This window comes from Motacilla alba, chromosome 3 (genome assembly GCF_015832195.1).
Source record: "Motacilla alba alba isolate MOTALB_02 chromosome 3, Motacilla_alba_V1.0_pri, whole genome shotgun sequence".
NCBI classification, from domain to species: domain Eukaryota; kingdom Metazoa; phylum Chordata; class Aves; order Passeriformes; family Motacillidae; genus Motacilla; species Motacilla alba.
The window spans coordinates 113,658,377-113,682,007 of NC_052018.1; the positions used below are offsets into that span (position 1 = coordinate 113,658,377).

General features: G+C 46.5%; 1 protein-coding gene and 1 long non-coding RNA gene across 2 annotated transcripts in view; one reads left to right on the forward strand and one right to left on the reverse strand.

Moving 5' to 3' along the window:
- JAG1 (jagged canonical Notch ligand 1) overlaps positions 1–5,696 on the reverse strand; it is a 36,088-nt gene extending 30,392 nt beyond the window's left edge. Inside the window, exons 1-2 of the mRNA XM_038133668.1 lie at positions 5,216–5,696; positions 4,103–4,408 (exon numbers count right to left, since the gene is read on the reverse strand). Of these exons, the coding sequence (XP_037989596.1) occupies positions 4,103–4,408; positions 5,216–5,287 (378 nt within the window). The 5' untranslated portion in view covers positions 5,288–5,696. The remainder of the gene's footprint in view (positions 1–4,102; positions 4,409–5,215) is intronic.
- A 213-nt stretch (positions 5,697–5,909) lies between these two features.
- The window catches only part of LOC119699755, a 32,693-nt gene continuing 14,971 nt past the window's right edge, over positions 5,910–23,631 (forward strand). Inside the window, exons 1-2 of the long non-coding RNA XR_005256525.1 lie at positions 5,910–6,606; positions 20,497–20,565. This is a non-coding gene — a long non-coding RNA (uncharacterized LOC119699755). The remainder of the gene's footprint in view (positions 6,607–20,496; positions 20,566–23,631) is intronic.

Sequence of the window (23,631 nt, forward strand, 5' to 3'; positions counted from 1 at the left end):
GGCTGTTATTTTTAATATCAGCTGCAGATTAGTATTTTGGATGCCTCGTGTCAAGAGAGAGGGAAAAAGTTCACAAAGCTTAAAAAACACTAAAGCTCTTTTACTATGTCTCTGTAGCCACAGAAAACAATGCCTACCCAGAAAACATATTTTACATCTTCAGGAATCAGGACCACTAAGATTTGTCATGAAAAAGGGGCTAGGCTGACTATTTTAATTTTTTTAGGTTGACTATTTTTATTTTAAAGTTGAAATAAGACGTTCAAAACTCTTTTAAATTGTATTTTATGCTAAACTCACTGAGATGCTGGAGGGTTTTTTTCCACCTCAGTAGTTTCCTGGTGTGTTGGTGCAATTGGCCCCAATATTAAATAATTACAAGGAGCATAATTTTGGGATAAACAAGCTGTTTGAAATTGGAGCTATGCATACCAAAGGAATTGCCAAGTTTGACCTTCTTACTCAGTCTCGCCAAACCCCCAAAAGATCTTTCTTTACATAAAAGCAAAGTGCAGTGTTAAGTTTTGCTTAGTTAATTGATGCTCAGCTCCCTCAAGGCGCAGCACACATCACACTTGGGTTCTTTAAGAAAGGCCAGAGGTTTGGTTCATGTGAGAGAAGAGCATGTGTCTGCCTTGGAACCAAACTTGTTCAGACAGAGCACTTTGACAAGTGGAACATGGAAATGCTTTTGTTCCGTACTTTTTTATACGGCTTCATAAAGCCAAGCTTGCCTGTCAAGAAACTCAATGAAGTCTCAAAATGAATGTAAGAAGCAAGCCTTGGTGCATTTTACTTTTTTTAATCATCATCACTATTGTTTCAATGCACTGAAGAGTTACCAGCTACTGCAGGGGCAGCTTTCTGATCCACTCCAGTTCCTTTATGCCGGGCTGCCGCCCTGTTTCCTAGCAACTTACTCAAACCTCCCATCACTTAAATTAATTTATGGCCCACCGTCTCCACACCCATTACTCACAGGGAAACGTATCAAAACTGACAAGAGCAAACCCCATAAGTTATTAATAAGACTCTGACACTTCGAATCTACATTACAACCGCAAGCTCCCTCTAACAATACTTTTAAAGCGCCCCATTCTCTCCCCTTCCTCTCCTGCATGATGAATAAAGGCCTCTAATGCAATGCAACTATTTTTCACAAATGGCATGAGAGGGCAGTTTGACATGGGAAGAGGCTTTTTCTTTTTAATTTTTTTTTTAAGTAGTCAAGGCAACAAGACATCTGAATGTTACTACTGACTCAAGATGGAACATCCAAGAAAAGGCTTCCTCAGAGTAGAACACAATCCAGAGAAGAGCATGAATTTTCAAGGGCAGTATGATTAACATTTTGTTCTAGCTCTTATTACCTCTACTATAATTTTCAGCTGAATGTATTCAAAGACACCTCTCATGATGAGCCACATGAGTAAATGCAATGCTAATCTCAAGCTCTTACTGAAGTCAACAGTATTCAGCCACCTAAAGAGTTTTTTAAGTTCTGAAATTTCAACATCAGATTAGAGCTGACTGAATTAAGTTTACTACTTTATCTGCAGAGCTTTGGAAATGCCTGAAATGATTTGTGTACACAATTTTAGTACAAATAAGAGCTTTGCCACATTAGATATTCTTTTGTTCAAATGCCATTTGGAAGTCACAATGGCTAGCATAAAAGCTGTGTCCTGTGGAAGCTAAAGCTGGGAAGCAGGCTTGATAATTGCACACGGACTATCATCAGCATCTCAAAAAGTGCATTTCTGCCTGGGAAAATGCAAGAGCTTATTCCAAAATTCCAGGCTTATGAACCAAGCATCTCAAGTTGTTGAGTTTTACCCATTTCAAAGGTTGCACTGGAGTTTTGCTGCTGCTGCTCCAGGATTCCAGTGCTGAATGAGATTCAGCCGGACAATAGAAGCTTAAGAGACTTCTCCCAGGGTCCCCACCCCCCAAACCCACCCTCTACACACAGATTTCCCTTCCCAACCCTATGAAGGGAGAGGCTGCTAGAAGGAACATGTTTAGTTTTCACACCATTTTTATATGCATACCTATAGATCCAGGACAGTCAGATTACTGGGAGCTAGTTTAAAAAAAAATCCTTGATGTACCTGACTTCTCTGACAAAAGTCAAAATCTGCAACACAAGCACTACAGCCATTGGCAGAGCTTCAAATACCTCAGATTTTTACAAAGCCCTTTATCCCTTTGATGGCATATTTGATAACAGTTTTATCTCATTTCATGTTGGGAAAAAAAAAAAAGAAAGAAAAGAGAAAGAAATAAAGGACAGACTTGTACTTCCAACAGAGAATACTTTTGTTAACTCTGCTATTGTACTCTGTAATACTATCTCCTTAAAAACGGAGACTCAGTTTCTGCCTGGTGCCTCTTCAGCCCTCGATATTCCCCGAGTCCCGGCTGACAGCGGAGGCAGGTAGGAGGCAGCACAGGACACTTCAAGAACGCACGGCTGCCTGCAGCACTTGGCGGCAGGACCACAAAGTGGGTGTCTACTCCACAACTGCAGAAGGAATGCTTTTGGGACGGGCTTTCCTCCCCCCAGAAGCAGTCCAGGCCCTCCCAGCAACCGGTCCTTATCTGACCATGAAGGGCCAAGCTTTGGAGGGTCTAGGCATGCTTCCACCTCGCCAGCAGCGATAGTGGCAGAGGATAGGAAATGAGATCCACCCCTCCCCTGCAAGCACATTCAGGGCCCTCCTCCCCTCCCAAAAATGACCTTAGGCATCTAGGTTAGGATGACTGGATTTACAAAACTGCTGAGCATCAACATACCCCAAGGCAGTTGGTAGGAAATTGTCTGCTCAGCGCCTTTGGAGAAGGGGTGTGTGTGGCAGGGGGAAACAGTTTTGTTTCCTAGGTGATCTCAAAATACAAGTTTTAGGAGGAGAAATTCGGGAGCGTTCGGCGTTCAAACCCCAGCACCCCAGAGAGGCACCTCAAGAGCCAGACAGGAGCCCCCCAGTGCACGCAGCACTGCCAGGCACAAAAGCCGTGCACCTCCTGCCACCCGAGGCCACGGCCCTCGTCCATGTCCACACATCCTGGGGCCCGGAGCCTGCCGCCGTGGGTCTGCCTGCAGGATGGGCCTTTTGGAAAGATGGTCCTCACTTCCTCTGCAGAGCTGACCATCACAGCCTCAACCCTCCTGAGCACCCCAGAAGAAACAAGCAGCAGCGATGTCCGAGTATTTTTTCCAGCCAACAACAAAGCGGGATCACCGACGAAGGAAAGAGTCACCCATCCTCCATCTCTATGCTCCACGGGGCTGGCCAGTATTTACTAGAGTGGACAAGACTGGAAAAGTGCCTGGCAAAAAGCCCCACCTCCCTGAGCCACCGAGTTTTGCACACATCTAGAGGGAAGCCAGAATCTCTGGACCACAAGAGGCAGGTAGCCAGGAAAAGGTGCGCTGTGGGGAGGAGTGGGTGAAGCGCACCAAAAGCTACAGCCAGGCTTTGCCCAGCCTTCAGCTTCTGGAGTCCACAAGCACCTCCAAACACAGCCAGCTTCCCAGGGAAGCTGGCAATTACTTCACCAAGAACAGCAACAGCAGCTCCCATCCACACCGAGCAGTGCAGTGAGATTTCCCCTTGGGAGAAGCAGGAAGCCTTCCCAAACACGCTTCGGGGAAGGAGGCCAGCTATGACACACACTTTTCACACGGGATCCCTCTACAGCCCCTAACCCACTGCTCTTCTGGCTTAAGCCCAAGACTTCACTGGTTAAGAAAAAAAAAAAAGAAAAAAAAATGAACTTCTGACCTTCTAAGTCTCAAGAGAGTTATTCATGCTGTAAAGTGCAGAGATACTGGGTTTGCTTCCCTGACCCATTTAGATCCCCCTCACTGCACATCTGACTTTCAAATTTAACAGGCTGTGCATTGTGAGCCCCAGGGAACAAAAACAAAAACACCACCACATTTTACTCATTTCTGTGCTGCGGATTCCCGACGCTCTTGCCAAGATGCCTGCTCCCTCCCAAATCCTGATCCCTCTTCCCTTGGCACAAGAAGTTAGAGCTCAGCTCACTAAGGACATGTCAGGCACCATCCAAGAGAGCCAGAGCTCAAGCAACTCACCGGCCAGGCGAAGCTGAAGGGGATAACGATCCGGTTCTTTTCATTATTCCGGTTGTACTTTAAATTGAAGGTATTTCCTCCGATGACAGGAGTGGATTTGGATCCGAAGCTGCAAGGACCGCCAGCAGTGACCCGCGATTGATACTCCTTCAGGCAAACTTTAAAATAGGTGTCACACTCGTCTCTGGTGCATTTTTTATCTCCTGGGTTTCGGGTGCCATCGCAGCAATTTCCATTCTGCAGTTCACCATTCACATTTTGCATGGATAAGATCTCCAACTCGAACTGTCCCGACGCTAAAGTCACCTGTTAATCCCAAGAAAGAACCGAAGGGAAAAAAACAAAACAAACGAACAAAAAAAAAAAAAAAAAAAAAAAAAGAAACAAGAGACAGACAGTTACCCAACTTTTTTCCCCAAACACAATCTACAACAACTCTGAAGATAGGAAAAAGTAATTTTAAGTGTCCTTTCAAGAAGCACATGCATAATATTAAAAATAAAACAAAGCCAACCACTCCAAGCTTCTCCCTATCAGACATCCATGAGAAGGGCTCATAAATCAGCCCGACTAAATAACGCCATTAATGCCAAAAAACAACCTTAAGTGCCAGCTCCGAAAAAAACAGCGCGAGGAAGGCTTCCAAATGGTTAGGAAATAAAACTAAACTAAACCAAGAGTGCAATACGCGAGGAGCAAACCCAGGAAAACGATGTAGCTCATAATGCACTGCCTGGAAAGGCACCCAACCACCCCTGTGCCTCCTCCGGGGTGCAGCTGAGCCGGGCACGGCTGGAGCTGCCCAGCTGAGACTCAGACCCCGCTCGTTAATCGTCCCAGCAGCGCTGCTACTAAGTTGATTTAAAAAAAAAAAAAGTATTTAAAAAAAGAGGGGAAAAAAGTGATTTTTGGGGGAAAATAAAAGCGGTTTGCAGTAATCGCGTTTCTCTTTCCCAGGAATTAAGCCTCGCTGCAAGGAGCACTCCCGCGTTTGCCATCTCCAGAGAGAAGTTCGGGCAGCCGCTCCGGGCGCAGCAGCGCCCGTCCGGGATCTCGCAGAGGCAGTCCCGCAAGCCCCGCGGCGCGGCGCCGAAGCCGTGCCCCGGTACGTACCTGGGCCCGCAGCGCCAGGAGCACGGTGAGGATGGAGCACGCCGCCGCGGCTGCCCGCCGGGGCGCACGCATGCCGCCGCCGCCGCGCTGCCCGCCCGCCCGCCTGCAGCGCCGCCGCCGCTGCTCGCTCCGGGTCGGGACGGGACGGGACGGGGAGGGCCAGCAGGGAGGAGGAGGAGAAGAAGGAGGCGGAGGAGCTGGTGGAGGAGGAGGAGGCGCCGCTGCTGCTGCCGCCGCCGCCCCGCTCTAATATACCGCGGCGCACCCGCGCCGGACAACGCCGCTTTTCAAGCGCTTTCAATAGCGCCCCGCTCTTCAATGCAAAGCAGCCCGGCCTCCTTTTATCCGCCTTATTCTCTCGCCTCCCCTCTTTTCTTTCCCTTTTCTTTTCTCTCTCTCTCCTCTTTTTTTTTTTTCTCCTTTTTGTTTTATTATGGCGATTATTATCCCGGTCCTTTTATTTCTTGCGGCGGAGCCCCTCGCCCCCCCGGGACACACGCACACTCACTCACTCACACACTCTCACACACACACACGCACATGCAGCACACGCACCGCCCCGCAGCCGCCCGCCCGTCTGGGAGCGCCGCCGCCGCTCCGCTTCATCTAGCCCAGGGCGGCGGGCGCATGCGCCCATCCATATGCATGAGGGGGACCGCAGGAGGAGGGAGCGGAGGAGGGCAGCGGCGCGGGCAGGGCAAGGCAGGTACCGGCGGCAGGAGGCGGCCGCGGAGATGGAGGGAGCTGCGGCTCGGCGGCTCCCCCGCCTGAGGGAGGCGGCGTGCCCCGGCCGCCCCGAGGGTCCGTCCCTCGGGAAGCGCCGCTCCGCAGGTGCTTCCAGCGCGACCTGGAGCGGGAGGAGCCGCGCTGAGGCGGCGCCGGCGCTCCCTCAGCGGCGCTCGCGGCTGAGGGCTTTTCCCGCCCCGCCGCTCGCTGAGGGGACGCGCGGGTCCTGCCCGCCCGGGAGCCGCAGCCCGTCCCTCCTCGCCTCCTCGGCGCTGGTGGAAGGAAAAACGAAGCATTCTGGGGGACACTTTTTGCGGTGTGAAACCTTTCCCCTGGCACTGGCCGGTGGCGGCCGCCCGCCCTCCCCGGGCCTCGGTGGCTGAGGCGGGGCGGGCCGGCGCGCCCTGAGGGGACGGCAGGCGCGGCCGGCCCGCGGCTCCCAGGTAGCCCCGGGCAGCGGCTGTCGTGAGGGAAGCGGAGGTGGCAGTCGCCACCGTGCGACTCGTGCCCGCCTCAACACGAGGTCGCGCCGCCGAGGGCCTCCCGCGCTCCAAGTGGGAGGAAAGATCCCTCAGCTGATCAGTGCCGGCAGCGCAGTGCTGGCAGAGTGCCGAGACCATCAGGGACCCTGTGCCCGCGCTGCAGAGGCTCATCCCAGTTTTCAGGTGGGTGCTGGGGTTGCTCTGCCACACATCCTTTGAGGAGCAAGGTCCAGAGCCACACAGCCAGGTGATTTACTTAAGGGACTCCCTGACACAGGTTACTGAGAAGCCCAAAAGTTTGCACAGTAGCAAAAAGAGTTCAGACTGGTTCCCAGAGGAAGAGCCACACATCAAAGGGCATTGAACAAAAAAAGAAAACCCAAAAAAACCCCACCCCTAACTTTGTCTCTGGTTTGGGAAGTCCCTGGGCTGCGGGTCTAGAAGTTGGGTGACTGTGCTGGGAACTCGCTGCATCACTGTCCCTTTCTTCCTGAGGCGCTGGCGACAGGAACTTGGCCTACATGACGTTCGGTCTGACCCAGCACAGCTATTCTTATGTCCTGATCTATTCCACCCTGATCTAACACAGTAGATGTGTGAATGTCTATTTTATACACGAGAGTCAGTGGTACAGAGGAAAACAAGATTTCTGACCTAATTTTATATCCTTTGTTTTCATTTCCTATGGCAAAAGCAAAGTGCCTGTTCTTGGCTCTGGTGAGGCCTGTCCCGTTACAGGGTGTCCCAGGCTGGGAACCTGGTGGTATTTGTGCCCTTCACCTTAGAACTGTGCTCAGACTTCACCAGACTCCTGCAGATCCTGTTCCCATTTGTGAGTTCACAACTTAGATTGCACTCTGGCAATTTTGGCACGTCTGTGAGGTGGGCAGTTGCCAAATTCTCCTTCCAGCCTTGCTCAGCCCCCAGGTTCCAGCAGCGTTGGTTGTACCTCAGCGGATTCATTAACTTTCCAAAAGCTGGTAAACCATCATGGTGTTTAATCTGCAACACGGCTGCAGTTTGGTGATACCAGCGCCTCTCTTCTTTTTTCCCCAGTGGGTGTCGGTTAGCTTCCACAGCCTGGTTAAATGTTATTCATTCCCAAGTGCCACACATCTGCTCCTCTGGGCCTTTAAATACCCTGCTGCTGCTGCTGCTGCTGCTCCGTACCTCTAGGGCAGGTCTGGAGTTGGCCTTTCTGTAAAAGGTTACTCCACCTGTTTGACTCCAGTGCTTAGGAAATCCAGAGGTCTCTTTCCCACAGTGCTTATGACTCAGCAGTGTAGCTGCCCTCAAACAGAATTACTTGTCCAACAACTTAAAATGCTTTGCAAGCATTAATGAATTAAGTCTCTCAGTGTCTTGAGATGGAGAGTATTAGTGATAGGTAAAGAAAGGCAGAGCATGAATCATGTGCAGAAGTGCATTGCAAACCCTCTCCCTTGCAGCCCTGAAAGAAATGTTGACCTCATGAAGTCAGCAGTAAAATCCCCCTAAACTTATTTAGTCTAGAATTTCCCCCTTGGAGTCCCATCTCCTGCATTTTTTTCTCCGGGCTGTCAAGAGCCCAGAGACCCAGTGTCCCCCTTGAGCCACTGCACAGCAGCAGTGCAAACCAGCAGAGCGCATTGCCTGCAGGCTGAGCATCTTTTCGAGACGCTCTTTCCCTTCACTAGGGACGCAGCAACGTGCAAAGTGCTGCGTGTGCACGGGGCCCTGAACTGCAGTTGCTTGGAGCAGCCCGGGACCGGTGCACATAAACCCCTGCTGCAAGGCTCTGCCTGCACGTCTCACGAGGTGTGGAGCCGACGTGTCTTCCTCTGTGGCTGCTGAAGAACTTTTCAGCGTCTGGCACCGGGCTTTTACATTGCGTAAAGTTACTTCCTGCTAATCTTCCTATTCCGACATAATTAGATCACATCCACGTTAGAAGCCGTTACAGGCACCGAGCGTGCCAAAGCCCAGCGTTGAGGCAGTGCTTCAATTCAGGCTTTGGGCCTGAATCAGATCCCTAATAGAGAGCTGTTCATTGAGGCCACTGGGAGAGTGCCCAGGACTTCGGTGGGACCAGGATCACAGCCTTTAGAGGGAGTGTCTGGCTTACGAGGGTCAGGTGTCGTGAAGTCAATTCTTTGTGTGAGGAAAGTTGTAATTTCCTTTTAAAGCTCGGTGACTCATTGAGCCATGGCTGTGAACAATCCCACAGGATTTCCTTAGATTTGTGATACCTGAAGGTAAGCTTGGAATGGCGCCCCTGGAAAAGTTCTTCGTTCAGGGACCTGATGCATCTCATTTTCAAGTCGGTGACTAAACTTTGTTTACAACTGTAATGCAGATCAAGACAGTTGCATAATCATAGGGGACTGGCACTGCATCAGCCTTCAATAAACCAGTTAAAGGAGTACCAGAAAGGAATCTGTTGACATGTGGAATCTGTGGTCATAAAGAATTCATAAAGCTCAATGACCTCTTTTCACAGCAAATGAAGAGGCTAAAGGAGCCCTTTGTTCCTCCAGATTTTTATAAAAGTAGTTTTGCTCCTTGAAATTAGCCAATAAAATAAATTTGCTGCAGTTTGAGATGTAAGCCTGGACAAGCTGAGTGGAAGAGTGAAATTTCATCCACTCAGCTAATCCTTTATCTCGGAGTTAAGCTTCCCTGTTGCAAGGAGAAGGACGTATCGCCACAGTCAATCACGGATGAGTGAGCTTTTAGATAAGGCCTTTCCTATAATACACCCACAACACTTCATTTTCCTCTGGCTGTTGTGGAAGTGACCTGCCCACTTGGGCGAGTGTCGCGGAGCAGAGATAGGGACCGCGCCGTGCTGCTCGGCTGACACGCATTTCGGAGCAACACATTCCAGCAGATGAACCCATTTGCACACTTGAGTGATCTAAACTTAGAAAGCTAATTTCTCTAATTACAAAGTGAGACTGAACTCCTGTAAAGCTTTTCATCACCTGAGTGGAATGGGAATTGCGCTTCCATAATCATTTAATGCTTAGAAACTAATTAGGAAGCGTTTTGTGGGGAAGCCACACCCGGCGTTAGACTATTTCACAAATGGAGCAGGGGAGAAAACTACCACTGATGAGAAAGTTGAGCAAGTGGCCGAGGTTAGAGAAAGAGCACAGTTTACCCAGCGCTGAAGAGTCCGTTCCCACTTCCATGAAAGCTTCAATTCTTCCCACTCAGGCAATTTCTTAAAGCCGTGTCTTTAGACAAGCTTTCCAAATGTGACAAAAGATTTTGGAGAGGAAGATGCTCTAGTAACCAGAGCCCCAAATCCAGTCTGTTGCCACGAGCCCTTACTTTCCCCTTTCCTTGGAGCGTGTTGCTTAAGACAACTAAAATTTACAAGCTGTGCTGTCTTAACTGTGCGTGTGCATTTTGTCACTGTGAAATTCCCACTTTGGTGTTTCTGTATGTTAAAAATGTTTCATTCCCCAGGATGAAAGTGAGGCACTAAATCTATTTCAGAGGATACTCTGAGAACAATTAAAAAAAAAAAAGATTCTGGGGTACTCAGAAATCACTGCAGTGAGAACCAGTAAAGTCCCTGAAAGAGTTAAAGCTGTAGTACCAAAAAATATATCTGTTGTAGAGCCTTTATGTTTTATCCATCTGTAATTAAGTGAATCCATAACATTTTTGCTTTCTGTCACAGCTTAAAATTGAGACCTTACTCCGTTCCAGAGAATAGTGCTGTTTCTCCTTCAGTTTCCTTTATTTATATGCACATAAAACCCGCTCTCTGGTTGTTTCTCTGTTAACCCTTCAAGGATCAGATGCCTCCACATTAACCTGCGGACCCAACTGCTTTGTCCTTCACTTATCCTCCCCAGGGGTGGGACTCCTGTGCAGCAGTGATGTGATCTCAAATCCCCGCTTTCTAAAAGCAGGGAAGAGCTGAGACTACGGTTTTAGACCTGGGTAGGGGTAAGCTTATCAAGGTGGAGTAGCTCCCAGTAGGTGCAAAGACTGTGACACTGAGCAGTGCTGGCACGTCTGTCACAGACAAGATCACACTTTCATTTGATAAGCAGCAACCTCGGCTATTCTTGTCAAAGAGGCTGCCCTGAAACCTGGGCTGAGCCCCATCCCCAGTGAACAATGGGGTGCTTTTAAAGAGCTCCAAGTTTCAAGTAGCGTTTTCCTCACAGCTTTCTGCAAAGGTGCTTCTTTGAGCCAATTTTGTTGAGGAAGTGCTCAGACCAAGTTTCATTTTCTTGTCATGACAGCATCAAAATGCCCGAACGTCTCTTCTCATGCAGATTGTTTTAATTGTTAATTGCATGTGAAAGTATGTGTTCAATACTTCTCAGTCACAAATTAGCCTGCAGGTGCAAGACTGAAGTACACAGGGGTGTCATTTAGCTAAGGAAATGTCTAAAGAGAAGAGAGCTGTGATTAGCAGATTTGAATTTGAGTGCACAGTAAATGACTTCTTGCCTTTGCCTGCGATCATTCCCCGTCTGATGTAATATTCTGGGCCTTGACTTTACTTATTCCTGCGTGGGGCGTATAAAGGGAGTTGCTTCATTTGGCCTGAAGAAACTTTTAAAGACATTAAGATTTCTAAAATCCAGTTTCAGCCCAAAATAGAGATGTGCCTGAATCAAGAAACAAAAAAGGTAAGGGATGTGTTTAAGTAACTTGCTGGAGTGGCCAGTGGGTTGGGCCACAAAGTTCAGTGCATGGGAGTGATGCTGCTGATCTACAGGGGAAAGCCTTTCTTCAGAGAGCTAGGGATGTGCACAGTGGCCTGTTTTTACCTGCTCCCTTGGCACTGCTGACTCCCTGGTGGAAGGAACCTTTTTGCATCAGCTGAATGTTTTTAGATAAAGCACAGGCCACAGTGGGTGGCTGGTGTCCTTGGTAGTACAGATAAAGACAAGGCCCCAAAGGGGAGAAAAAATGTCTTTCTCTGTGTTCATCCTTCACACAAGAATGAAAAAAAAGCCTCTTGACCCTTCTGCATGTCACAACCATGCTATTACCTGCAGATGTGCATTGAGGACTCTTCTGTCACTGATCATGCAACGAGAGATCTGACAGGACTGGGTGCCAGAGCCAGCAGCATTTGGAACAATCAGGGTCTGCACTGATTTGGGAGTTTTGGTGTTGAAAATTCTGCATTTTGGACAAGATTTGTATCAACACAGTTCATCACTTGAGACTCTCCCAGGCCCACTCTGGAGTTAGCTGTGGTCAAAATGCCCGCAGCTTCCAGCCAGGTAGTGGAAAATAGAGCAAATGAGAAGGACTGGAATAAGAACAGTCTGGGGCGTGAGGGAGAGGAGGCAAGGAAAGGTTCTAATTCTTGGGAGTCTGAGCAAGTACAGCCCCCGGTCACCCTGCCTCTCTGGTTAAAGGTTTGTCTTTGCTCTTTGCACAATACCTGAAGGTTTTCCATTTCTGCCTCCCTGACAGCTCTTTTGTCTCACAAGGTTTTCAAGCGCAGGGGAGACGATATTCTCTTCAATAGCTCCTGATCTCAGCCCTGAGGCTGGACCACTCCAGGTGGGGTGAAGGACATCCCTTATTTGTGGCAATGTGGCAGCAGGACAGCTTGGTGAAGACCTGAAAGAAAAAGAGCCTGGCTGTAGAAAGGGACCCTTAAAACCAATTAACTTCTTTGAAGGTAATGGCATTGCCCCGTGTGCTCCAGCTTTCTGTCTGGAAGGAGCCACAGACTCTTGTAGGTCCACAATCTGTGTGTAGCCCTGAATTGTGGGGATTTTTCCTATATATAATGATGATTTTTATTTACTGTGGCAGAGAGGAACGAAGGAGAATCTGCCACAACTTGAATAGAAGCAGTTCCACACCTGTCCCTCTAACTGCCCATTTGTGGTTGGCTGCCTTTTATTGTCCTCCCCGCTGTGGGGCTGCAGGGCAGCGTGTGTGTGTAAGGATTTCCCAGCCTAGTGGGTGACCCCTCATCTCGCCGCTCCGAGCAGCGGCTTCCGTCCCCTCCTTTCTCCCCAATATTTATTGGAAGCACGTGCTAAGGAATCTGTGAGCCTGCAATGCTAATGAGTGCGTGGCACGGAGCGGGGCAGCAGATGCAAAGGGACAGGCACGTTTCCTAATGAGGGAGTCTCGAGACCCATCTGTTGAGTCTCGTGGGCCCTCAATGCAGTTTGCTGCCCGAGGTTGCCAGTGGAGGTTTTTTTCCTCTGATGCTTTCAGTTCTCAACAAGTGCAATCCTGTATAGAGCAGCATGTCATGGGGTTAGGTTTTGTTGTTACTAGCGGATAATGTGACTTTGAAAGGAACGCCCCTGCCCCAGCTGAAAGGAGGATAACCCTCCTCTACCCCCTTCCTTCCCATCCTTCTTGCTCGGATCAATAACAGGTCCCTAGGCACAAAGCCTGCATTCTTTTATTCTCAAATTAGAGCAGCTGCAGCAGCAACACCACAGCTCATTGGAAACCTATTAGCTTTTGAAAGACTTAATCCAGTTTGAAAATAACTAGTGTTTCTCAATCCTTCACGCACTCACTCCCGTAAGAGTCCTTAGGCTGCACTGACAGGGGACTGGGCTTATTATTATAATAACCTGCATCTCTCGCCGTGTCCCAAAGGGGCAACAAAGAAGGCAAAATGTCAGTTTCCCAGCTTCACAGGGCCTAAGAACATTGGATTTACTCTGCCAGATCACACCCTAGCACTGAGCTCTGCCGCCTACCATCCTGCCTTCAATGGTGACTGATGTCTTGTGATTCACTCTCCAATTTCATAGTTTTTAAGGCCAGAGGGGCTATTATGATAATCTATTTGACCTCCTGCACAACACATTAGAATTTCATCCTAGGTGGGATAAAAGCTGGGAGCAGCTGGATTCTTTGATGTGGCTCTGCTGGGCAGCAGTGGAAATTTGGGGTTTTCTGGGGGTACTCTTTGCTGTAAGGGGAATTTGGTTTTTTTCCTTTTTTTAAAGCACCTGAAGCACAGAGCTTTCTGAATGGGTGCACACGTGGCAAACGCCTTGCTTTGGAGGTCGGCGAGCTGACTTTTCTTGGAAAGGGTTTGCTCCCTTGCCTGGGTTTCTTGTTTGGCTTCTGTATCTCCCTTTTACTCAGGATCTCCCTGTAGAAGCACTTTAGGCTAATTATTCTCATTTTAAAGGTGGAGGTCTGAACTTCAGAGATGTTTAGGCCTTAAATGCCCTGTGAAGACCATCGCAGTGAGGAAATAGAGTTTTCTTGAACAGGATCCTCAATTTCATGCCCCAAGTCACACTGGAAATCTGTAGAAGATGGGGGAGCTTGTTTTCTCATTTTTCTTGAGTCACAGCCCAGTGTGCTTGCAGGGACATCTTTCCCTGCTCAGACTTTTCCTGTACTGTGCCAGCCCTCAACCTTTCCTGTAAGTGCTGCCAACTGTTATCATTAGTGTTGGTACAGATATTTTGCCAGAGGTGGCTGGGGTGGGACCACCAGCTGATTCCCGAAGGCCACTGAACAGCAACAGCTTTTGATTTCTACTGACCTGGACCAGATTCAGTGTGGTGACCTAGAGCTAAGGGGCTCAGTATCTCATTACTAATCCCTTGAGCTAGCCAATTCCTTCCACCAAGTCAATGTTTTCTAAAGTGTTAAAAGACTTTTCCTGCCTGCCTGCCCATTAAATCCTGCTCTTCTGTCCGTGTCCTTGGATCAGCCTAATCACCGAAGTGGATCAGTTTCAAGTCTTAATGATGCAAGCCGTGGTTCTGACAATGCAGAGGGTGGCAGGCAGCACAGCTGAGGCAGGCTCTGCTCTGGGGGCTCGGCTTTGGGGTAACCCTGATGTGCTGCTTTTGTAGTGCATTGCCAGCTGGGATACAGGGGGTTCCTGCCTTTAGCTTATTTATCTGAGATTTACAATTAGGTGTGCTTCTAGGCACTTTCTTAATTAAAAAAGAAAATAAACCACGTGTTTTCCTGGATTGTCCATTGGCATTGCTTTTTGGGTGCAACTAATAATTTTCTTCAGTGATATTTTAATCTTCTCACTTTCCTAGATGGGGATTTGGCTTTGCAGAAACAACTACGTGGAACACCATCACTGTGTTTAATGTATCTTTATTATTAAAGTCTTATATCTTAGAGATGCAGGGAAATGTGTTTCAAGAGAGCGTGTACAGAAAACCACATCAGAATCAGCAACAGCCTCATCCCCATACACCTAGCAGGAAACAGCTTCCATTTGCTTAATTTTAGATTGGAAACAGAGCAGTTTACAAGTCCCATATATGCGTCTCCTCTTCCAGCAAAGCTTCCTCATAATTTTTATGGACTTTGTATTTAGACTTCATAAGTAATGTAATTCATATAATTAATAATCATAATTCATACACATTGCTCCATGTATATGCTTTTTCTCCTTATATTTATATATATATCTGCATGAAAAAGGGAAGTTATTCTCAGATATTTCAGTTGCTTATCCCTGGTAGCATTTTTCTTAATATTTACTGTGGTAAAATGGGCATGGCTGTGTTTTTATGAGGAATCTTTTTCTTCTTGCAAAGTAGGAACGCTTTCCCCCGCTGCTTACGTGCACACAGGCACTGGAATACAAATTTCCCTCCCCACTTTTTTCTTAAAACAAAAATTATTCATAGAGAGCAACTCTGCCTTTGACTGCCTATAACAGACCAGGCTGCAGATGAGAAGAGCATGAATCTCCTAGGTTCTGCTCTTGCTCTTCTGGAAGGAGCTCAGTATCCCCTGAGTGATACTAAGCACATTTCACTTACTTACTTTTAGTCAGTGGATCAGGATACTCTAATTCTAGGAAGCTATCTCATTAGGAATCTTCCCAAAATAGTTAATTAATCTCCAGAATCGCAGGGGGTTGCTCCTTTCTAGTACTGGTGATGTCAATTAATGCCCTGTTACCATTTGAAACCAAGTTCTTAATGTGGAGCTTGACATGAAGGCCGTGTCTAGCAAAGACACAGCAGCAGAGTCTGACAGTGCCCTTCCTCTCGCTAGCACTTTGTTTATGTGAATTGTTTCCCAAGTTAACTCCTGTGGCCTAACCCCAAAGAAGAGAAGATCTAATCTCTAATTGTCCTCTGGGACCATCCCTGCAAGGTCCTTGAAGAATATATCCTGTTTCCCTGTCAAAGAGTCAATCCAAGGATGTGTCCTGGCTTCTCTTCTCATTTGAAGATTGTTTACCTGTTATTTGTGAACTGTGTTTTGTCTGTGGACTATTCCTAGTGCGGCCGCATTGTGATGCTTGCTAGTGAAGGAGGAAGGATTAAAATGGCACAGACTTTACTCTCAACATCACATATTCCATGCAGAAGGATTTCGCACCAAAGTCCAGTCAGCCCTTGGAGGCTGCAGGAATTCTGCCACTGGTGGAAGACAGATTGAGCCTGTAACAAAGAAATGTTGGGAGAATTCCTAATTGCCTGCTCTGATAATGTTTTAGAGCAGCGTGGCATGTGTTAGTGGGTATCAGATGTGACACAAAACATTGAACATTTCAGCACGATGCTAAAATGAAAGCAGTTCAAGGATCAAATTATGTATGAGTGTAAATATTCAAACCCAGCTGTAGCAAACAGAATGCTCTCATTTATGCCAGCTGGGACTACAGTTTGGACATTTTATTTGGGTAAGAAGTGGTCACTTACTGTTCAAAGAGATTTTTCCTGAAAGGAAGGCAACCCGGGCTGAAGGGCTGAAAGCACTGAGTTGTGTTCATCTGGATTAAAAATGGGTATTTTGGGCCAGCGAAGCTTCAAAATAAGCTTCAAAATTCTCAAACCAAACAGTTTTCCTTTTGGTAGCCGAAAAGGAAACTGCACATCCAGGAGGAATGTAGATCAAAGCAAACTCTGCAAATGATGCAGAAACACATAAAATAACAAACAAGGCTGGTGGGAAGAGAGGAGCTTTTGTAAGTAGATAGGTCTGTTCATGTTACACTGAAACCAAAGGCAAGATTGCTAAAGAAGATACTGGAGAGGGGTATATAAGGGTATAGATTTTTCTCCTCAGAGGAATTTTCCAGCCTGTTTTTGCATCCATTGTATTTGCAAAGTAACAAATAAGGGGCATAGTCAGCAGCAGATCTCACTGATACCAACTTTTGCCTTTCACCACCCTATCTTATCTCTTACTTTCCTTCTCTCTTTAGTTTTCCTTGAGCCTCCCTCTGCCAAAGTCTGTGGCAAAACATGTTTATTTCACTGCTCACCCACAATTCTCTTAAAGCACATCATTGGGTCATTCTCCATAACTAAACTTACAATATTTAGGTAGTTTAGCTTTCATACTTGGAGAACAGAACAATTCTGAATGTACTTACTATTAGCTGTTTACATTGGAATGCATGTTTAGGATTTTATGTGTTACGAGAGTACAAATCTACCTCAGAGCTGTTTTTAATAGAAAAAATAATCTTTCTAAATAGTTTTAAACTCCTTGTTTCACTTATGTGTAAGTGACTGTGTTGCTGCGATAACCAGTTTTAAAAACGGAACTGATAGAGATGTGGCAGTTGTTGCAGTGAAGTCATTCTTCAGCTGAATGACTTGTCCAGTCCTTTCTCGGATGCGTCTTCAGGAAGTGATGGGCATGTAATTCCTGAACTCCTCAGGGTTTTGTTTCACAGAATTCTCCACACAAGAGGAAGGACCCTGCAGAAGGGAGGAGGGTTTTTGTCCAACAGCCAAGAGGAGCTGGGATTTTGGGGATAGCTGTGCTCCCTCCTGTGGATCCTGCGGACGTCTCCATTTCCCGTTTGGGTTGCCAGCTCTTCCATGTGCCTCTCCAGCTGAAGAAGCTGCAAGTGTGGCACCCACCTCACCTTTGGTAGAGGGCAGCTCTTTCTTTGTTCAGGAGGTCATTTCTTTCATCTAGGCCAGAAAGTGGAAAGGCAACCTTTCTTCATCGGCCTCATTTCTTTACGCAGAGAAAGTGTCTCTTACCTCTCATCCCCCCTCTCTTTCCTCTGCAGCCACACACATTTTGAAAGCACCCTGGTCCATATTGCTAGAGCAGAATGGGTTCCCAGGGCTCTATGGATTCAAGGACAGGGCATAAGCTGGGTTTACACTGCCTGGTAGTTGGAAAGATTTGATTTCCCTTTCTTTTTTTTTTTTTTTTTTTTTTTTTTTTTTAGGTAGACAGCCCCTTTTCTCTCTGCTTTGCAGAGCAGCATTTCATCAGGAAGGGCAGGCCCCACTGCACCCATCCTGTGCAGATCACTGGAGCCACATTTCACCCTCCCATCTTCCCCTGGGCGGTGCACAAACGGTGCCTGCTCCTTGTGGAGAGGGCAGGGGACTGGAGCAATGCTGCTCTTCTGAAGACTCTCACTGGGATAGATCAGGGGTGGGTGGAAAACAATGATTTCCCACTGTACCTATTGAGGCTTGTTTGCACCAGAGATTTCCTCTAGCAATGTTTTATTTCTCCAGGACTCCGGAATTGTTTGCCCGTTCTTTGAACTTTTTTCTTTTTTAAGTGGCCACTTTTAGCCTGGATAGAGACCAGTGAAAGTTTGAGCTCTGTATCCAGGGAAGCTCCTCTCTGCGTGAGCACTGGGCCAGTGAAGAGGCTCCAAGCCTGGGAGTGCCAGACAAAGGGACAGCCTGCAGCAAAAGGGATGTTTGTACTGCGGCCAGAGTGGGCTTCCTTAAAAATAATAGCCAAGGTAAACACTATCAATTCACAAGTTAGATGCCTGTGAAAAGCCACCAGCCCATTTGCTAACCCACTAAGAAGGGAAATAAGACTTGACAGTTCACTGTGCTGTGATTCTAAGCATGATGTTTCCCTGAGAAAGAGTGCCTGTGCTGCTGCGAGTGCTGTGCAGCCACTGATGGCAAGGGATTGGGAAGATTTGTTGCTGCCCAGAAGTTTGTACATGGGTGGGTTTTAGGTTGTTTAAACCTATCCACATCAAGTGACAAAATGCAAAGCTGTCAGACCTGACCTGGCAAAATGGAGCTGGCATTCCAAAAAGAATATGTTCATTCTGTGACTTCTGTTTTTCTACTCCAATGGGGTCTTTATGTTTGTGACTTCAGGTAACAAAAAATGTGGGATGTTTTGTTGAAAGAGGATTAAGCCCAGGCCCAAGTTAGCTTTGTCAAATTCATTCCCAAGGAGGTGCCTTCCAAATACAGAATAAATTCCCATATGTGACCTGCTTCATTCTTGGTAGATATATGGACAGCAGATCTGAAATGTGGTCAGAACTCTGCATCCAGTGGCTAACTGGGTGATCCTGGTCACCAGAGGAGGAAATGCTGGCCTTGCCCAGTTTTGGGAGGAAGGTCACTGGGGGGGAGAAAGTTTAAGAGACCTTGATGAAAGGCGTGGGGTAGACCAGCTCTAAAGCAGACTGGACAGTTTCTGAGTAATTTTATACAGAGTATTTCAAAGTTTCTAGGAAATCTCTCACTGAGTCCAAGAGATTTTGTATGTCACAGTGTTTAGCTGGCCTCAGATAGATGGGAAGTCACCTTGGAATTTGTTTAAGGACAGCAAACAAGCAGCTTCCAGTACGATTGTGATGGTTGTGTTTTGCACTGATAACTGGGATCAGAAATCAACTACATTAATCAGGAGATAATCCTTAGTCCATAAAACTGAATTTAAGCAGCTGAGGCAGAAAAGTGGCATAGAGAGATAAAGTAAATCAAAGTGAGTAAGAAAACCTGCTTAGGAATAAGCACTTAGCCTGGACCTTACACAAAAACAATCCAGGCAGGAAATGAAATATATACTTCAACATGAAACCAAAGGCATCAATTGTCTGAGGTTCCTTTGCTGGAATACCTTGCTGTGTGCAAGGCTTTCAAGGCTGGTCTTTCACTCTGGTGACTCAAGCATTGTTGATAAACACAGCTTGAAAACCGATCCAAATGGACCTGTGGGGTCTTTATTTTGTACACTTTTCATCAGGACCCAGCTTTCTAAAACACACGATTAAATATTTGATAACTTTGACCACAATTAATACTGATTAGTCTTTAATTCAGGGTTTTTATAAAGTAAGTAAACAATTTCTCCCAAACTTCCAGAGACTCAGAAGTCTATAAGATCCCTAAGAATTTGGAACAGCTGCTTTTACGTAAGTGTTAATATAGCTATTGCTTTTATTACAGTGTGGTTCCTTCACAGTGTCTCTTATGCTTACATATGTTAGCACAAGAGTCATATTCTCACTCAAAATAGTCATTGGCATTTTGGCAACAAAAAGCTATAATCATAAAAAAATTTTGTATAAGCAGCATTTTCACAATTCAAGTCCTGCTTTTGAGGGATTTCTGACAACTCTTAGCTTGAAAGGGACAGTTTTTAAACAAGGAAAATGCTGTTAATATCACCATTCTATAGAGAAGTCAGTGACATAAGGGGGAAAGCAATAGGAAAACACAAACACTGCCTACCAGATAAGATATCCAGGGTGATAACATTTGTGGGTATTGGTCAGTATAAGGAGAAAATAAATTAGAAAGCAATTCATTATTTTCCTAAATTAAAAAAGGATGCCAAGGCTTTTGTTAATCATTTGGATGAGAATCACAGGACTTGATAACCCTGTAGTTGTACCTTGTCATAACACTAATTTGTTGTAAAGTGCAGCATTTCTGGTTTCCTGGTTGTTTTTCTGGCAGAGCGTTCCATGGATTATTTATTCATATCGAGACTTTTCTTAAATCACTTAAAAATATAATCTTTCTACTCCATTGACAGAACCTCTGTCTTTTGTTAGGAGAGAAGGCTGAAGAGGACACAGCTTTCTGTGTGTTTGATCTGTTGTGTAACTCTCACATAATTTTCTTTAATAATCATAATTCCGGTGTTCTCAGCCTTTTTTTCCCAGACATTTCTTTAAGCTTCCTGGGCACTTCACTTGCCAGTCTCTGGACCCCTCTTGTTCCTGCTCTTGTCCCCTTCCTGTGGATTCAGCATTTCAGACCAGGCACTTATGCATGGACACTACTGTCCTAGGAGAGTAATAAAATGTATACTAAATGCCCACATGTTATAAACAACTATCTAGACAAGACTTTACAGCACTTATCCATGGCTCTTATTTTTTAGGTTTTAGACTTTTGAAGAACAAGTATAGTGAATTCTGTTGCTAAGAAAGTGACAGCTTGGCTGAGCCAGGTAGGTGTTTTCCTCTTCTACTACTTAATAATTATGTCTGAGTGAAAAATACAGGTATTGAAATGACAGAAGAGCTGCAGCACTGAGCGTGACTTTTCAGCCGGAGCACGATCTTTCATATTGCTGCTGGAGGTAGATTCACAATGAGTCATAGCATGGTGGTACTGAAAATCTGTTGGTTCAGGCCTGTGGTCTTCTGCAGGACGATCACATTACAATGTAAAAGTTCCCTGTACATTTGGGTATCTTTAATTCTGGAGTACGTGTTTCAGGAAGGCTTTCACTCTCCATATTTCAGCGCGTCTTGCTGCTGACACTGAGCACGGAGCCGTGTGAATGGCTCATGTCAGGGGATCTTGGTCTGTGGTGAAAGAACAGGAACAAGGCCAGTGCATGCAGAACAACTGGCTTTTGTTTACTGAGTCAAAGCTGCAAAACCGTAAAGGGAGCAACAGCTGAAATCAAGGGACACAGAAATAATGGAGTGGGAATGGAAAGGAGAATCAACATTTGAGGGTTCTTCTGTCTGAGGCAGAGATCTGGGTTCCAGAGATGGGGGAAAGACACAAATCATTCTTCCAACACTTTTTGATGCAAGGACCCCTTGTTTTAAGTCTGCATTTGAGACTCTTGGAGTGGAAAAGATTACTCATCAGCAAGTATTCCTCGACACCTTCCCTCCCTCTCAACTTCCAGCCTGGTTCATCAAAGCCAAAAAGTGGCTTTACATGAAGATAAATTTTCTCTCAGACTGCCAGCTGAAGCCAGGGTCCTCTGTTGTAAGAGAGAAAAGCTTCCTTGCAGGAAGAGCTTTCTTAGATTTATTCTTAAAAAAAAAAAAGCACTCAGCATTCCTGGTGGAGACTTCCTACTTATTGGAAGCTACTGCTTTATTAAAAACCTTTGGTCTTTTAGAGCATTTTAAAACATACTCTTAGGAAATGCTGTATTGCTGTGGGGCATCTGGCTTGTAATCAGTCAATCCTTTCAGTCTAACTCTTCCGTCATGACACCGACCCAGAGCATGCCTGGTGTGGTCCTGGGGAGCCATGTGCCTTATATGTCCATTGCAACTTGCAGGAGGTCAAGTAGGGGGAAGCCAAAGGATTTGTGCAAATGGTGGAGCCAAGCAGAAGGTCAGGGATGGCATTTTGTGGCCATGGGAAAGAGACAGCTCTTTCTCCTGGGTCGGGATGAGTCTCTGGCAGTGCCGAGTCCCAAAGACTCGCGGGGCTTCCATGGCTGGCACCCAGTGTTCCTAATTTTGTGGTGAATAAGAGCCCTGAAAGCACATAATTTAATCCGCCTGAAGATAATTGTTGAAATAAATCATTCTCTCGTTTAAAGAATAAATCTTCAGCAAGTTTCAAGAGAGCCTACAGCACTGCTGATTTTAATCATTACTCTGCACAGGGAAGTGTCTATACTGCTTCGTGCTTCCAAACCAGCAGTGCTGCTATTAAAAAGCCAGGCTTGGATTTAGAAGCTGCCACAACTCAAACAAAGCTTTTTTGAGGATTCCTGGATTCACAGCTGAAAGAGGAGACCTGGTGAGCAGAGACCCCACTTCTCTCTATGGATTTAGCTGAGCAGTGAGCTGCACTGCCGCTTGGTGCCTCAGTTAGGGCGTCCAAAGGCAGGGTTCTGTGGCCGGTGCTCTGCAGTGCAGTGGCATTCTGGAGGGGAGGAGAGCTCCAGGAAAGATGGCTGTTTGGGGTTTCCTGGTGTCGCTGGGATGTTGCTGGAATACGGGCTGCGTTTGACAGGAAATGTGCTGTGTCAGGCCGTGCCACAGACAGCGATTCCAGTCAGCGGTGGGTGATTTTTATCAGACCGCCCTGTGGTCACCCCGTGGGCTCCCCAGCGCTCTGCTGGGCAGCTGCTCCTCTATACCATGTACTGCTTTGCTTGAAGTTATTCAGGGTTTCGCTGGTCCACAGGGGATTTTTATTTGAGGGTGTGAAAAGGATTGGTTTGGGTGAGACGCATTCTAGCAAAGCAGGAATTACCCTGGTCAGCTGAGGTCTGCAGTCTTGCTTCACTAAACCTCCCTGTCCTGCATCTGGGAGCTGTGCTGGGCCAGAAGTGGTTCCCTGCAGAGGCAGGATGTGGGCTGGAATGGCCAGCTAAGGTGTTCCAGCCACGGGTGAGGTAGGATTTGGATACACTGCAGCTTCTTTCAAGGCTTGAGGGTTCAATTAGCTCTTGGCAATTCAGTGGCTCCTATGACTGCACTCTCCATTCCCTGGCTGGCTAGTTAAAAGGTGTCCTGCTAATTTATGATACTTAAATTAAATAACAGAGAATTTGGGCCGTTTGTGCATTAATCCATTATGGATTGCGGGCAGGTTCCTCCTACTTAACCATTTTTTCCCTGTCCACTAGCTGAACACCAGAGAAAGTTGGTGATCCTGATATTCTCCCGTATTTCTGTTGGGTTTTTTTCCCTTTTCTTGGAGTTCACTTGAAGATTTTGTCTCTGGGAAAAAATCTAGGAGGAATGGACACTGCTCTGGTCTTTTCCATTGCAAATAATCCCATTTCTCCCTGCCTTCCCAACTGGGGAGTACTTACTGCTCTCTTGAAGCTGATTGTAAAAAAGAAATTCATACAGCGTTTGGCACAGCAGCATTTGAATGGTTTTAAGTGGTTGGAAATTAATTTGCTGTGCCATTTAAGCTACTTTGAAGAAGACGAGCTCTAGCTACATTTTATTTCGGTTGTGTTTTGTATGAAATGTGTGTCTTACTGGAACCAGGTATGTTATTTTTGTGCTAGGCTGATGCACACCAGTTAAAAGTGTGTCCCCTGGCACATGGAATTGAAAGCTGAGGGTTTTCTCAGGCACAGATTCCACCAAGCCCCCTCAATTCAAGGTACTCCAGCTGCTGGGTTTGTTAGTGTGTGTAAGAGGTAGGGAAACACTGGGTCCCAGTGCCATTTCTGTCAAGTCATCAAGCCTTAGAACTTGCTTTTGTCTGAAGCAAAGTATTTGTTAGATGTTATCAGACAGGACCTTACTGTGGGGTAAATCAGGGTTTGTTAAATTGTTAAATATCATAGAAT